Source organism: Typopeltis vanoorti, chromosome 2 (assembly GCF_054136105.1).
Source record: "Typopeltis vanoorti isolate ZY-2024b chromosome 2, IOZ_Tvanoo_1.0, whole genome shotgun sequence".
In the NCBI taxonomy this organism is placed as follows: Eukaryota; Metazoa; Arthropoda; class Arachnida; order Uropygi; family Thelyphonidae; genus Typopeltis; species Typopeltis vanoorti.
Window position 1 is genome coordinate 35,265,053 of NC_143550.1, and position 15,823 is coordinate 35,280,875.

At 36.8% G+C, this 15,823-nt stretch overlaps 1 protein-coding gene across 4 annotated transcripts in view; it reads right to left on the reverse strand.

Moving 5' to 3' along the window:
* Positions 1 to 15,823, reverse strand: part of aux (cyclin-G-associated kinase) — a 482,129-nt gene that overhangs the window by 154,127 nt on the left and 312,179 nt on the right. For all 4 annotated transcript variants that reach the window (XM_090404291.1, XM_090404283.1, XM_090404277.1 and 1 more), the window contains exon 19: positions 1,341 to 1,462. In XM_090404291.1, the coding sequence (XP_090260417.1) occupies positions 1,341 to 1,462 (122 nt within the window). The remainder of the gene's footprint in view (positions 1 to 1,340; positions 1,463 to 15,823) is intronic.

Here is a 15,823-nt window from a genome sequence, read left to right on the forward strand (position 1 = left end):
CTTGTGGAACCGGATGTAGTCCTTGTGTTCCGAAATTTTGATATTCGCTGTCCTGCCTGTTTGGTCAAAGTAAGACAGTTTATAGCTGCAAGGGGCCTGGTATAACCTGGTGGAAGAAAGCTACAATAATACACTGTAGCAAGTTCAAATTCGAAAGACTATTCATGGAATCAGCCTCAACCCTAAGAAACTCTGCAAACCTCAACAAGTTTGGTTGCATGAGACTTCCCCAAATTTGGAAGGCTTACATCAGCAGACCTTCAGCCCAATGGCCAAGAACACCTACATAGCCTGCTAGGGGGCACCATCAGGACTTTTAGGAGAACAATAGCTTCATCACTTCATTCTCAGTTACTGTGTTGGGGCCTACGTGCACATGCCTTTTTTGAAAGTTCCTTTTGAAGATGGCAACATGATGTTGCCGAAATATAGGAAATATTTATTAAAGTGTAATTTAATTTATATTCTTATGTACGTTGTCAATTCCTTAAGTGATTTCATAATGCATAATACGATATTGTGCACTTGGTAATGATTTCTGGTGTTGTTACACTATTTGGACTTCCTTCATATGGATCATCTTCAAGGCTGGTATGGCCATGTTTAAACTTGGCAGCCCATTTCTTAATTGTTGAAAACGAATGTGAAGAGTGCCCACAAACTTTTATGAACTTCAAATGAATTTCTTTTGGTTAAACCTTCTTTTACAAAGAATTTTATAACTACACGATACTCAATTTTATACATTTCAAGGGATGCAGACAACACTTTTGCTTCAGACAGCTGTATAAAACAAACTGCTTGATAGAATGACTTGCAATTTCACATGGATGCTTATGACAGATGTACCAACTTAGAAAAAAAAGAAGAAAACCTTGGTGATAGTGTTGCCATCTATGGTCGAGGCTGAGAACTTTTCAGCCCACCCTCATATAACCATATTTCCAATATGGTCATCATTTATATTTGAAACTTCTAAGGCAGTTAGCACTACCTTTCGAAGACCGAAATGTATCATTCAGTTCCTCACCACCACTAAAATTTTGTGCTACCTCTGAGTTTCATTAATGAAATATTTGCATTAAATAAATTTTAAACTTTTCCTCTTCAAGTGTTGTTAATCTTTCCAGACAATTCAAATAGCCTTCTTTTAACAGTGACTTGTCATTTTATGATGGTTTATAAAATTAGTAATATCAAAATAATACCACTTGTGATATTATTGCTTATGTACTAAATACATGGTTTATAAAATCAGTAATATCAACATCATATCACTTGTGATATTATTGCTTATGCACTAAATACATGAACTAAGGATAATCATAGAAAATACATACAAATTTTGCTTCCTGGGCTATTTCTGCATGCTCCTCTTGCCAATTCAAAGATGACATAAATTCTATTTTTGATTCCCCTTCACTATCATCATACCTTACTTCATCCTGTTTCCTAGAGATTGCTAATTTAAAAAAAATAATAATAATAAAATACTTAGAAAGATATATAAAGGCATGCTTATCAATAAAGTTCATTCAAACAAACAAACAAACAACAACAAAAAAAGTTGAAGTGGTGCAATAACAGGAAAAATGAAAGGACCAACTGGAGCATATATCCAATGCACATCCAATCCTCACATTTTCTTGGTTCCAGATTTTGCTTCTCAAGTAGGACGGACAAACATTTTGAGATTTACCCAACCATATTCTATCATTGATAGTAAACTAAATTCACTAAACTCAACCAGCCTTGTAACAGTAAGGAGGAGAAATAGAAAAATATAAAACTAGCTACATGAGATATAGTGTGGAGACTTTGTTAGCTACAGGCGATTTGAGTAGCCTCATATGAAGGTCTTGTAAGTACCTTAAAATCCTGACCACATGAGAAATGATGAAATTTAGGTGGAAGATTTTATTTCCTTAAAGCCAGAACTTGATACTGCTCATGAACTTGTCAATCATGTTTCTTCCTATATTCTTGCCATTTTTTTTTATATGGAATGATTTTTCATCTAAATCCAGAAATGCAGTCAAACACTGCTTTCTTCAAACTCCACTTGAATGTTTTCCAAGCAGTGCAGACTTCTTTTCCAAAGCTATGGTACTGTTTTAAAACCTCTTCAGTGTATGTTATAATTGCCTACCCTTTAGTTCCGCATCTGCCCTTTCTATTCAGCCTGGCTGGCTGAGTAGATAGAATACCTGCTCTATAACCAACAGGCTGTGGGTTGAAATCCCTTAGTGGACATGGATGTTTGCATATGTCTTCTAGTGGTAGCTGAATTTCATTGCCCAGCATGAGACTACAATCTTGCATACTGGGGAAACGAAGTGGCTTGAAAAAAGTTCTCCAAGTCTTTAGAGCAGAGATTCTAGATCATCTAATGCTTAGACCTGAGTGGATGGGAGTCATAAGAACTCCAAACGCATGGTAACCTTCCTGGTCAAGACCACAAAATTGGAATCCTAGTTCTCACCAACTTCTCTAACACCTTAACAACTCCAGATATACAGATTAGCCTATAATTTGTAACCTCAGTCACCAAGTTGCAACTCATGTTAAACAGGTGTGCCAAGTGCTGTTAATATTATCAAGTCCTACTGTTCTATTAACATCAAGTTTACTTAATTCCTCATATACCTCCTGCTCACTGATCAGTCCCTCCTCCGTCATACCTTCTACACTCCAGTTTCTAATGTTGTTGCCTTCATGAGGACAAAGTGATAAATTATTCATTGAATACTCCAACTATATCCTCTGCTTTGGTTACCAATTTGCCAGCATCATCCTAACTGTCATCTTTGATTCTAATTGTCATACATTGAAAGAACTCTATGAATTTTCTTAATTTGATTGGCTAATTTCTTCTCATACTGCACTTCTGCTGTCTTTACCAACCAAGTTACCATCTTGGGCTGCTTTTTGTATGCTTTATGTAAGAATTATTGCCAACATTCATCTTGTGTTGCCTCCACAGTGCTACCAACCACCTTCTAGATTTCATGCTTAATCTCTTAATTCATCCATTTTAATCCTATCTTATTCTCGTCACTTTTGGAATAACATTCAGACATTGCTGCTGTTAAATAGCTCTTGATCAATGCCAAAGTAGCAACCGTTTCCTTTCCATATTATCTCCCAGTTCTCTCCTAAGCTTTTCGTATTCACCAGCCTTCTCATTCTACATATATCCCCCTCTTCAGAGAAGTTCTCATATGACTGGCTATAACCTATGTAATCACTTCATAGTCACTCTCACCAACTGGAGAGGGATTAGACAATCCATTCACAATCACATCCTCTTATGATCTAACCAGATTTAAAACTTTTAATCCCAGTCTGCCTTCCATTACATATTGCCTAAGATTATTGTTTCTTAAGAACTCAAGAAATTCATTATCCTTATTCCTTGATGTTATCTCTTCATTCCAATCGAATACTGCCATAACTGAAATCACCCACAATGATCACCCTTTGCTTGCTCACTAAGCCAAGTTGGCTATACATTTCATTGTCTCCACTCTCCACATTCCCTAGCCTGTAGCAACACTCAACCAAATATTACATTCTGTCACCCTTCATATCACCCATACTGCTTCAAAATCACTGCTACTTCCTCCCCTATCTCAACCTTGTGTGGACATAATTCCCCTGTAATCATCAATAGCACTCTTCCTCTCTTCGTGCATTTCCTATCCAAACTAAAAATATATCCAACATCATCAAATTTCTAACATGTACTTTCAAGGGTTGTAAAAGATATTATGATAGTACTGCATGAAAAACTTACATTATTACTACTTCCTAACAACAATTTTCCTCCAAATCAATCTACTATCTGTGAAGACTCAAACATTATCAATTCTTATATTTCTGTCTTCTAAGGCACTTTCTCTCTATTGAAGAGAGGCAATGCAAGAGAGGGTGAAAATTACAGAACTGTAGCACTGATTTCTCATGCAAATAAAGTCTTACTTAAGATTATTCAGAAAAGATTGGAACCATTCATGAAGAGAGAAATGCTAGATGAACAGGCAGGATTTCAAAAAGAAAGAGGAACAAAAGATCAGATCGCCAATGTGAGAAGGATAATGGGAAGAGCAAGAATATCAAAAGCATGTCTACCTTTGTTTCCTTGACTACAGTAAGGCTTTTGATTCTGTAGATCAAGTGACACTGTGTTAAGAACAATGGGAGTACCAGAGCATTTCATAATCCTTCTGAGGAATCTTTATTATGAATAAGAAGCTACTGCCGAAGAGATCATGGAGAAACTGAGTATTTCACAACAGGTAAAGGGGTGCAACAAGGGTGTATTTTATCTTTGTATCTGTTTAACTTAAGGGTCAAAGCTATATAACCAAGAGGAGACCTCCACATAGTCTTTAAAGGAATGCAGAGAACCGACCAGGACTTCTGACCTAATGTCCAATCCTCATCTTCTCTTGGTGCACCCTGTTGGGTATCTACCTGGATACTGAATGAATGAGGATGGGCTGGCAATTTGGGATTTATCAGACCAAATTGAATTCTTATTGGCTTAAACCAATATAGAAAATAATGGTACAACATGACAAAATTTCATGCCGGCTGGGGCGGTGCCCGGTTAAACAAGGCCCCGTTTGTTTTCGCCAGGAAACCAGGGTGAACAGTGAAAAGTCAGTTACTGGAACAAATCTGAAAGCATATCCCAGCTCAACATTACCAAAGTTAAAGATCGGTACTATCAACATAAGAAACCTGAATGGCAAAGAAATAGAGCTAGCTGAGGAATTATATAAGTACCAGATTGACACAATAGGGATCACTGAAACAAAAAAGACAAACTGGTGAGATCTTTCTGAATAATAAATACAAAATGTTATATTCAGGAAATGACAATCAAGGAAAAGAAGAAGTAGCCATAGTATTCAACACAAAATACGAGGCTAATCTTCTTGAATGGCTGGCAGTCTCAAGTAGAGTGATGTGGGTAAATATCAGAATGGGGAATTGGACAATGAGACTTATTTCTGCCTATGGTCCCACAGAAGGTTCTAAAGATAAAAGTGGAGGAATTTTTTGATGCTTTAGAAAAAGCAACTGACACAATGAAAAAGGAAAGTTGGTCCTTGTTGGGGATCTAAATAGCAGAGTAGGAAATGATTGTCAGACACACAAAAATATATTGGGAAAATTTGGAGAAAAGAGCAAAGCCAATAATAATGGCAAATACCTGTTACATTTCTGCTCAAGTCATGGACTGGTTATTACTAACACCATGTTTCAACATCAAAATGTGCACAAATTCACATGGAGAGAAGAGGCAAGGAATAAGAAAAGTCTCATTGACTATGTTATTGTTGATAGTGATGTTTTCTCCCTGGTGCAGGACACTAGAGTGGACAGAGGATTTGAAATTGGAAGCAATCACTACTTATTCTTGAGCAGGATAAAATTGAATATCATATTGAAAAGAATAACATGTAAGAAAGTTTTAAATCGAATAAAAGGTGAGCAGCTCTCAGATGTGAACTGTAGACTAAAATACACAAAGATTATTGAAGAAAAAATGAGAGTTTGAGAACTGGAACCAAACCTTGGAGATTCAGTGGCAAGCCTTGAAGAAAACCCTGATTGATTCAGCCAGAGAGGCATGTGATGAGGTTGTCTGCAAGGATAGAAAAATCAGAACTCCATGGTGGACACAGGAAGTTAAAGAGGTAGTGAAGGAAAAGAAGAAAGCATATCAAACATTCCTGGCAAATAAGTCAGCTTGTGCTCTTAGAGAATACAGAGACAAATGCAAGAAAGCTAAACTCTATGTAAAACTAGCTAAACAAAAGTCATGGGAGGACTTTCGCAAGAACATAGAAAATAAATATCAAGAAGGTGGCAAAATATTCTGGAGGTTGTTGAAGAAGCTTAGAAATCGAGGAAAGAGTGCTGTAAAAGGAGTTGGAAATGAAAATAGGAGAAAAAGATACCCTTGAAGTATGGAGTAATTACTTCAAAAAATTGCTAAATGAAACAAGCAGTGATAGCACAGTGGTAAAAAACACTCAACAAGCATACAGTCAGGAATACATATCCATACTTGAAGTAGAAAAAAGCCATCAAAGGCTTGAAATGCAGAAAGGCAGCAGGAGTAGATGATATTCGACCAGAAATGCTCAAGTATGGTGGTATAAAAGTCTTACAGTTGCTGCACTGCATAGTTCAGAAAGCCTGGACAGAGGGACGAATTTCCGATGATTGGAGTACAGCTCTAATAGTACCCATATATAAAAAGGGAAATAAAAGGTGAGAATTACAGAGGTATTTCCCTACTGAGTGTTCCTGGCAAGATCTATGCAAGTATACTTGAGAAACGGTTCAGAAGAATTGTGGAAGAAAAGCTTGGTGAAGAACAAGCTGGATTCAGGACAAATAGAGGCTGTCAGGATCAGATCTTCACTTTACGACAAATAGTTGAGAAAGCATAGGAATATAACAAAGATCTGTATTTAAGTTTTGTCGATCTGAAAAAGGCATACGACAAGGTGCCAAGAGAGAAACTATTCAATACACTACAGGTATATGGTGTCAATGGGGCATTATATCAAGCAATACTTAGTCTGGATTTGAATTGTAAGTCGGCAGTCAGAATTGTAGGAAGTACAGGAAGATGGTTTAATGTTAAATCTGGTGTGAGACAAGGATGTACATTATCCCCTCTGTTATTCATTATCTATATGGATCACATTATGAAGGAAAGTGGTATTAAACATGATATCAGAATTGGAGATGTTAATGTCAGCTCTTTGCTTTATGCAGATGATGTTATACTTCAAAATAAATCCGCTACAAGTTTGCAAGAGTCCCTGACTAAATTGAATAACTGTTGTAATGGATAGGGTATGAAGGTCAGCATTATGAAGACAAAGACAATGAAAATAGGCAGAATTGTTGAAAATGTCAACTGTGTTGTAAACAGGGAACCTTTGGAACAAGTAAAACATTTCAGCTACTTAGGGACGATTTTTACTGAAGATGGTAAATTAAATATGGAAATAGATAACAGAATTAACAAAGCTGGTATGGTAGGAAGTCAATTGAATAAATTCATATGGAGTAAGAGAGAAATTAGACGGAACACTAAATTAGCTGTATACAAGATAGTGTTCAAACCAGTTTTAACTTATGGATCTGAGAGCTGGGTCAGAAGTAAAACAGTTGACTAAAGACTAGAGACCGCAGGTATGAGAGTCCTCAGAAACATTAGAGGCATGAACAGATAGGATCAATGGCAATATCATATTAAAAACGAGGATATTAGGAAAGAACTTGACATTGTCAGCACCAGGAATGCATTAGCAGAGCTAATCACAGGTGGTATGGTCACTTAAACAAAATGGGCGAGGAAAGATTAGCAAAACAAGTGTTCTCTGCCAGGTTGGCAGGAAAACGACCCAGAGGAAGACCAAAATATAGATAGAGTGATACGGTACAAAGTGCCTTAGATAACAGAAATATAAGATCTGGTAATGTTGGAGTCTTGACAAGTAACAGACTGATTTGGAGGAAAATTGTAGATAGGAAGTTAGTAATGATGGATATTTTTCATGTAGTACTATCATATCCTGTACATTCCTTGAGGGTACATGTCATGAATTTGATGATGAGGATACATTTTAAGAATAGCAGGGCTGGAGGAGTCTTCAGTTAGAATTAAAATTGGTGGAAGAAATATTAATTATTTGAGGTATGCAGATGATACTACCTTGTTACCCGAATGCAAAACAGATTTGAAGGAACTTATTATGAAAGTTAAAGAAGAAAGTGCTAAATATGGCCTTAAACTTAACCTCAAAAATATAAAAGTTATGGCAACATGAAGAGCCTGTGTAGCTCAGTGGATGTGGCATTTGCATACCACGGCGCTTGACTGCACGGAGAAAGACTTGGTTTCAAGTCTAGTCGGCGACTAGAGGAAATTTTTCTAAGCCTTTTTTTGACCGGTTTCCGAGTTAGTCGATCTCTGGCACGGGCAAGCGGGTTTTTCCTCCCGGAAACTCGGGTTTTTCATCCTGTAAACTCAAGAAAATCGACAGTAGAACCCACATTATTTCAGACATTAAATATATTGTGTTAGGGTTAGGGACCACGAGATGGCGACATATTTGAGCCGTCTCTCTTCACTGTGTACTGCTTAATTAGTGATAGCCTTGGGCCATCTATCTCTGATTGGTACCAGTGGAGATTGAACTGTCCACTCAGTCTCCAAAAATTAGATAGGGCTAAATGGTCTCGCCTACTCCCGTATACGGGAATAAAAAGGCGTTAGCTGATTATTATTTTTGATTATGGCAACATGATTACTTAATGATATTGAAGTAGATGGGGAGAAAATTTAAGCAAAATCTTTAAAGATAAAGATATTAGCCTTGCAACAAAAATCAAAATTGTGAAAGCAATGGCATTCCCTGTGGTACTGTATGGATATGAAAGTTGGACCCTGAGAAAGAGTGAAAGAAGGAAGATGGATGCATTTGAATTATGGGTTTGGAGATGCCTACTGAGAATACCATGGACTGCAAAGCAAACAAACAAATTAGTGACAGACAGAATAAAGCCTGATTGCTCCCTCCAAGCTATGATCATCAAGCAAAAATTATAATACTTTGGACACATTATGTGAGCAAATGACAGTCTGGAGAAGATGATGATGCTTGTAAAGTTGATGGAAGCAGGAGAAGAGGAAGACCAAGAATTAGATGGGTGGATGGAGTTAAAAAGCAACTGGAATGCGCCTGGAAATTCTGAAAGATATGGCCAGGGACAGATCTGAATGGAAAGCATATATTATTAGAATCACCAGGAGTCGAAAACAACTCAATGAAACATAACAAACAAAGATACTTTTTAATGTATCAATCCACCAATATCCTGGTCTTCCTCTGGGTCTTTTACCTGCCAACCTGGCAGAGAATACTTGTTTTGCTAATCTTTCCTCTCCCATTCTGTTTAAGTAACCATACCACCTGAGATTAGCTCTGCTAACACATTCCTGGATGCTGACAGTGGAAAGTTCTTTCCTAATATCCTCGTTTTTAATATGAGGTTGCCATTGATGCCATCTGTTCACGCTCCTAATCTTCCTCAGGATTCTCATATTTGTGGTCTCTACTCTTTGGTCAAGTGTTTTATTTCTAACTCAGCTCTTGGAATCCATAAGTTAAAATTGGTTTGAACATTGTCTTGTACATCTAATTTAGTGCTTGAACTAATTTCTCTCTTATTCCATATGAATTTATTCAGTTGACTTCCTACCATACCAGCTTTGTTGATTCTGTTGTCTATTTACAACATACTTAATTTACCATCTTCACTAAAAATTGTGCCTAAGTAGCTAAAATGTTTTACTTGCTCTATAGGTTCTCCATTCATGATGCAGTTGATATTTTCAATGTTTCTGCCTATTTTCATTGTCTTTGTCTTGGTATTGCTGAATTATTCAATTTAGTCAGGGAATCTTGCAGACTTGTACTGAATTTATTTTAAAGTATAACATCATCTGTATAAAGTAAAGAGCTGAGATTAACATATCCAATTTTGATATCCAGTTTAATACTGCTTTAATTCATAAAGTGATCCATATAGATAATGAAAAACATGAGGGATAATGTACATCTTGTCTGACACCAGATTTAACATCAAACCATCTTCCTGTACTTCCTTCAATTCTAACTGCTGACTTACAACTTAAATAAAGACTAAGTACTGCCTGATATAATGCCCCACTGACACAAAACTGTAGCATTTTGAACAGCTTTTCTCTTGGCACATTGTCACATGCCTTTTGCAGGTCTTCAAGAGAAATACAGACCTTTGTTATATTCCGGCGAGTTCTCAACAATTTGTTGTAAAGTGAAAATTTTGATCCTGACAACCTCTATTTGGCTCGAATTTACACAAGTGGCCAAAATTGTGGAAACTTTTTGGAAAAAGTGTATTTTTGAGGTTTGATGATACCACCTTTTTTTGGTGTAATACCATAAAATTATATATCAATGGAAAGATAATTTAATCAAAAATGTAATGCCACAAAGTTTGTTCAATTATCTGTATTCTATGAAAAGTTATAGCCAAATAACCAGTAAAAAGAAGCACAAATTGCTTAGGTTCATATGAAGTGGCGTTCCTTCATTTGAATGTAGCCAATGAGCATGAGTGTTTAGAGAGCCAATCAGGTGTCATCTTGTTTTGGCAATGAGCCAATAAGGTCACAGTAGGATTCAGATATTGATGTCATGTATTGGAGCTGAGAGGAGGACATTTGTCAGTGTGTTATGTGATTGCTATCAAGTTGGTTGGTTTTTTTTTTGTGTTCTTTCATTTAGTGAGCTTGTAAAACATAATAAAATTAAAGAAATGGTGCAAAGAGTTGACTGGTCACCCAAAAAGCGATGCAAACTGGTACTATTAAGTGAACAAGGCTACAGTTATGAAGAAATTAGAAGAAAAATTGGTGGAAACTTAACCAAAGGGCATTTCTAAATTTTTGAAGAAGTATAAGGAGACTGAATCACTACAAAACCAGACTGGTAAAGGCAGGAAAAGGTGCACAACAGCAAGTGATGATAGAAGAATTGAGAGACTGTGCTTATGTGACAGAAGAAAATCATCTGGGCGTAATACAAGATGAAATGGCACAATACAATGTAAAGTTGAGTGCAAGGACTGTTCGGCGCAGACTGCAGGAATTTGGTCTAAATGCTAGAATTCCATAAAAAAAGCCATTTTTATCTCTCAAACAAAGATTGAAAAGATTAAACTGGGCTAAAACCCATGTTAACTGGACAGCGGAACAATGGGACAGTGTTATTTGGAGTGATGAGACCAAAATCTCTCTGTTTGGTAGTGATGGCATAAAATACGTAAAGAGAAGAATCGGAGAAGATTTGCATCCTGATTGCATTACAGCGAATTCACCTACAGTGAAACATCCCCTTAGTGTTATGATCTGGGGGTTGTATGACATCAAAAGGTGTGGGCAGAATTTGCGTGATTAATGGGAATATAAATGCCCAAAAATACATAAATGAAATACTTGAGCCCAAACTGAAGCCTTCTGCACGTGATCTTTTCCAAGATAATGAGGCATTTATATTTCAACAGGATTCAGCTCCATGTCATGTTGCTGCTGTGTGCAAAAAGTGGTTTCAAGATAATCATATTCCACGGCTGGAATGGCCTGAGAATAGCCCAGACCTTAACCCAATCGAAAATCTATGGAGGCTCTGGAATGACTTCTAATGGGACTATATTGATCAAGTACATATGATATAATCTATGGAGCCGACTAAAGAAACTTGTTAGTCAGAAGCAACCCACCAATTAATAGAAGCAATAATTCAATCTTGGTTTCACATTATAACAGCTGCAAAACTAAAAAACTTGGTTCATTCCATGGGAAGGCATTGTAAGGCTGTAATTAACGCTAAAGGTTACCCAACTAAGTATTAATTCACATTGTGAGAATTTTTGTATATCTCATTTTTTCTGTGTGTTTCACTTTTCTTCTTTATAACTGCTGTTCTAATAAAAAATCCTTCATAAAAGTTATTGCATTACATTCTTGATTAAATTATCTTTCCATTGATATGTAATTTTATGGTATTACTCAAAAAAAAAAAAAAAAGTGGTGTTATGAGCCATCAAACCTCAGAAATACACTTTTTTCAAAAGGTTTCCACAATTCTGCCCACTGTAGCTTATTCTTCACCAAGCTTCCCTTCCATAATTCTTTCTTCACAACCATTTCTCAAGTATACTTGCCAATAATATATAAACACTCAGTAGGGAAGTACCTCTGTAATGTCATTCAGTTTTCTTTCCTTTTTATATATATGAGTACTATGAGAGCTCTACTCCAATCATTTGGAATTCGTCCTTCTGTCCAGGCCTTCTGAACTATGGGGTGCAGCCACTGCAAGACTTTTATACCTCAATACTTGAGTATTTCTGGTTGAATATCATCTTCTGCCTTTCCACATTATAGGCTATTGATGGCTTTTTCTATTTCAAGTATGGATATGTATTCCTGATCGTCTGTTGAGTGTTTTATACCACTGCACTGTCACTGCTTGTTTCATTTAGCAATTTTTCGAAGTAATTCCTTCATATATCAAGGATATCTTTTTCTCTAGTTTTCATGTCACCTTTGTCATCTTTAATTCCTTTTACAGCACCCTTTTCTCCATTTCTGAGATTTTTCAACAGCCTCCAGAATATTTTGCCACTTTCCAGTTCTTTATTTTCTATGTTCTTACCAAAGTCCTCCCATGACTTTTGTTTAGCTAGTTTTACACCATTTTCAGCTTTCTTACATTTGTCTCTGTATTCTCTAAGAGCACAAGCTGACTTATTTGCCAGGAACTTTCGATATGCTTTCTTCCTTTCCTTCACTACCTTTTTAACTTCTTGTATCCACCATGGAGTTCTGCTTTTTCTGTCCTTGCTGGCAACCACACAACATGCCTCCCTGACTGAATCAATCAATGTTTTCTTCAGGATTTGCCACTGAATCTCCATGGTTTGGCTTCTGTTCTCAAATTTTTTCATTTTTTCTTGAATAATGTTTGTGTATTTTAATCTACAGTTCACATCTGAGAGTTGCTAAACTTTTATTCACTTTAAAACTTTCTTATATGTTCTTTTCAATATGAAATTCAATTTTGTCCTGCTCAAGTTTATATGGTGATTACTTCAAATTTCAAATCCTCTGTACACTCTAGTGTCCTGCGACAGTGAGAAAACATCACTATCAACAATAACATAGTCAATGAGACTTTTCTTATTCCTTGCCTTTTCTCTCCATGTGAATTTGTGCATATTTTTATGTTGGAACATTATGTTAGTAATAACCAGTCCACGTCCTGAGCAGCAATCCAATAGGTATTTAACATTACTAGCAGCTTTGTTCTAAATTTTCCCAAAATGTTTCTGTATGTCTGACAATCATTTCCTACTCTATTTAAATCTCCAACTTTTCTTGTTTCATTATGTCAGCTGCTTTCTCTAAAGCCTCAAAAAAATCCTCTACTTCTACCTTAGTAGAACTTTCTGTAGGACCATAGGCACAAATAAGTCTCATTGTCCAGTTCCTCATTCCGATATTTGCCCACATTACTCTACTTGATATTGCCTGATATTCAAGAATATTAGCCTTGCATTTAGTGTTGGATACTATAGCTACTCCTTTTTCCTGATTGTTATTGCCTGAATATAAATTTTGTATTTATTGCTTAGAAATATCTCACCAGTTTCTGTCTTTTTTTGTTTGTCACCCCTATTATGTTGATCTGGTACTTATCTAGTTCTGCTAGTTCCATTTCTTTGCCATTCAGGCTTCTTATGTTGATAGTACTGATCTTAAACTCTGCTGATGTTAAGTTGGGATGTGTTTCAGGATTTGTTCTAGTAGCTGACTTTTTGCTGTTTGCCCTGGTTCCCTGGCAAAAAACAACGGGTGCCTTGTTTAATTGTGTGGCACACCAGCTGGTATGAAATTCTGTCAATGTTGTACCATCATTTTCTATATGGGTTTAAGCCAATAAGAATACAATTTGGTCAGCTAAATTCCAAATTGTCAGCCGATCCTTGTTCATTCAGTATCCAGGTAGATACCTAACAGGGTGCACCAGGAGAAACTGAGGATCGAACATTAGGTCGGAAGCCCTGGTCGGTTCTCCGCATTCCTTTAAAGACCATGTGGAGGTCTCCTCTCAGTTATACAGCTTTGACCCTTCATATCCTTTCATTTCTATTCCCAGAAATGGAAAGATATGATGAAGAATGGATGGAAGGATGAGAATGATATTGAAGATATCATTTTCATCCAACTATAGTTCACTTATTTCAACTATTTTCAGGCAAATAAACTCAATGCAATAATTTCGTCTTCATTTTCTAATACTCTTGGTATTCGTAAATAAGGATAACAAGTCATTTCTTGATGTATAAGCAGTACTACTCATGCTGCCCCTCATCTCTGACTTCTTCACACTTACTCCTGTTTGCTCACACTTTCTCCCCATATACAGGGTGTTCAGGATAAATTTGACATATTTATAATTAATTATATTTTTCCGTAAGTTACATGTATTAACACACACTTCTCTTCATTTAAAAGTTTGGACCCTTCTTCATTCATATACAAGATGTCAGAAAGGATGGATAGCTGGAACCCACCTGAATCATGGAAGAGAATAACTTGTATCATGATGATTCGTGCCCGCCATCAAAATAAGGATATTACGACTGCTGCCCAATGCTCCCTGAATACAGTAAAAACAATCAGGCATGAACTAGAGACTTGCAATGGTGACTACGAGGATGTAGCAAGAAGAAAGATCCCTAGCAGACGATCTGATTGCGTTCGTACAGCAGAATTCCTCGCAAATCTGCAGGAACAGGTGTTGAAGAACCCTGGCATTGGAATTCGGGCTTTGTTCGTGGAGTTGCTAACTGTAGTCAAGCCCTGGATAACAAGGGTAGCCAATGGTAGGCCGTATGTATGGCAGCAGGATTCGGCCCCTTGCCACACCTCTGGGAAAAGTCAAAAATGGTTGTCTGAAAATTTCTACGACTTCACCAGTCCAAATGTTTGGCCTCCAAACTCCCCAGACCTTAACCCCATGGATTATTTTGTATGGGGCGCAGTTGAAAAAGACACCAATTGCACTTCCAGTAATACAAAAGCCCAGTTAATGGATAAAATTAAAACAGTTTTTGCAGCCCTTCCCAGGGAGACTGTAGCATCAGCTTGTTCGAGGTTCCGAAGCAGAATTGAAGCTGTGATCGATGCTAATGGTGGTTATTTTGAGTAAATCTTGTTGATAGTATTGTAATTAACTCTGCCTGTAATGTTTTTTTGTCAATTCATTAAATTTAATAGATACAAAGAAGATTTTCTTTTTCCTTACGAAACTGTCAAATTTATCCCGAACACCCTGTATAATCCCAGACTGAACCACCCCATGCATTTCGAGCTGTTCCATTCCTATGCTGACCATCCCGATACATGCATTCATTACTACTTTCAGAATATCCATTCTCCTTACACAGTATCTCCCTGACATTCCTGGCCCACCCCATTTCTCTGTCCAACTTGCATTCCTGTTCTCACATCCTTATTTCCATTCACATCAGTCTCACCTAATCCACTTTCCTGCTAATTTTACATCATCTCTGACTTCCAGTGATATCTTGTTTGTATCGCTCATTACAGCAACAGCCTTTCTGGATGATTCAGTCCAAAACCATTCAGATGAAGTCTATCACTCTTATACAATTCAATTTGTTCCTGAAACTCATCCCACACATTCACAAATGACACTCCTTTCTCTTCACACATTTCCACTAACATTCCATTCAAAATAAATCTTTGCTCTCTGCCGCAACTCATCATTGCCATACCTGGGCAACATATAAAATATTCTTCCTACCACACTGTTGTCTTTCACTCTCTCAATAATCTGATATCTATCCTCACATTCTCCTTATGCCCAATCAAAACGTTTGTTCTGACCATAACTACTAACTTCCTTGCACACTTACTTCTCATATCCAGTGCCTCAATCACTGTTCATTCTTCCTCCTCTCATCCACCACACCTTTTATGATAGAATCTCCATATAATGCTACTCGAGTTATTTGCTACTTCACTTCTTTTTTCTCCATTATCTTTCATTTTATTCTTTTACACCAATTTCATTCTATATATTCCTTATCTCATTTCTCATCTTAATCAATTTATTCTTCAATTCTTGCATTCCAGCAATCATTTCCACTA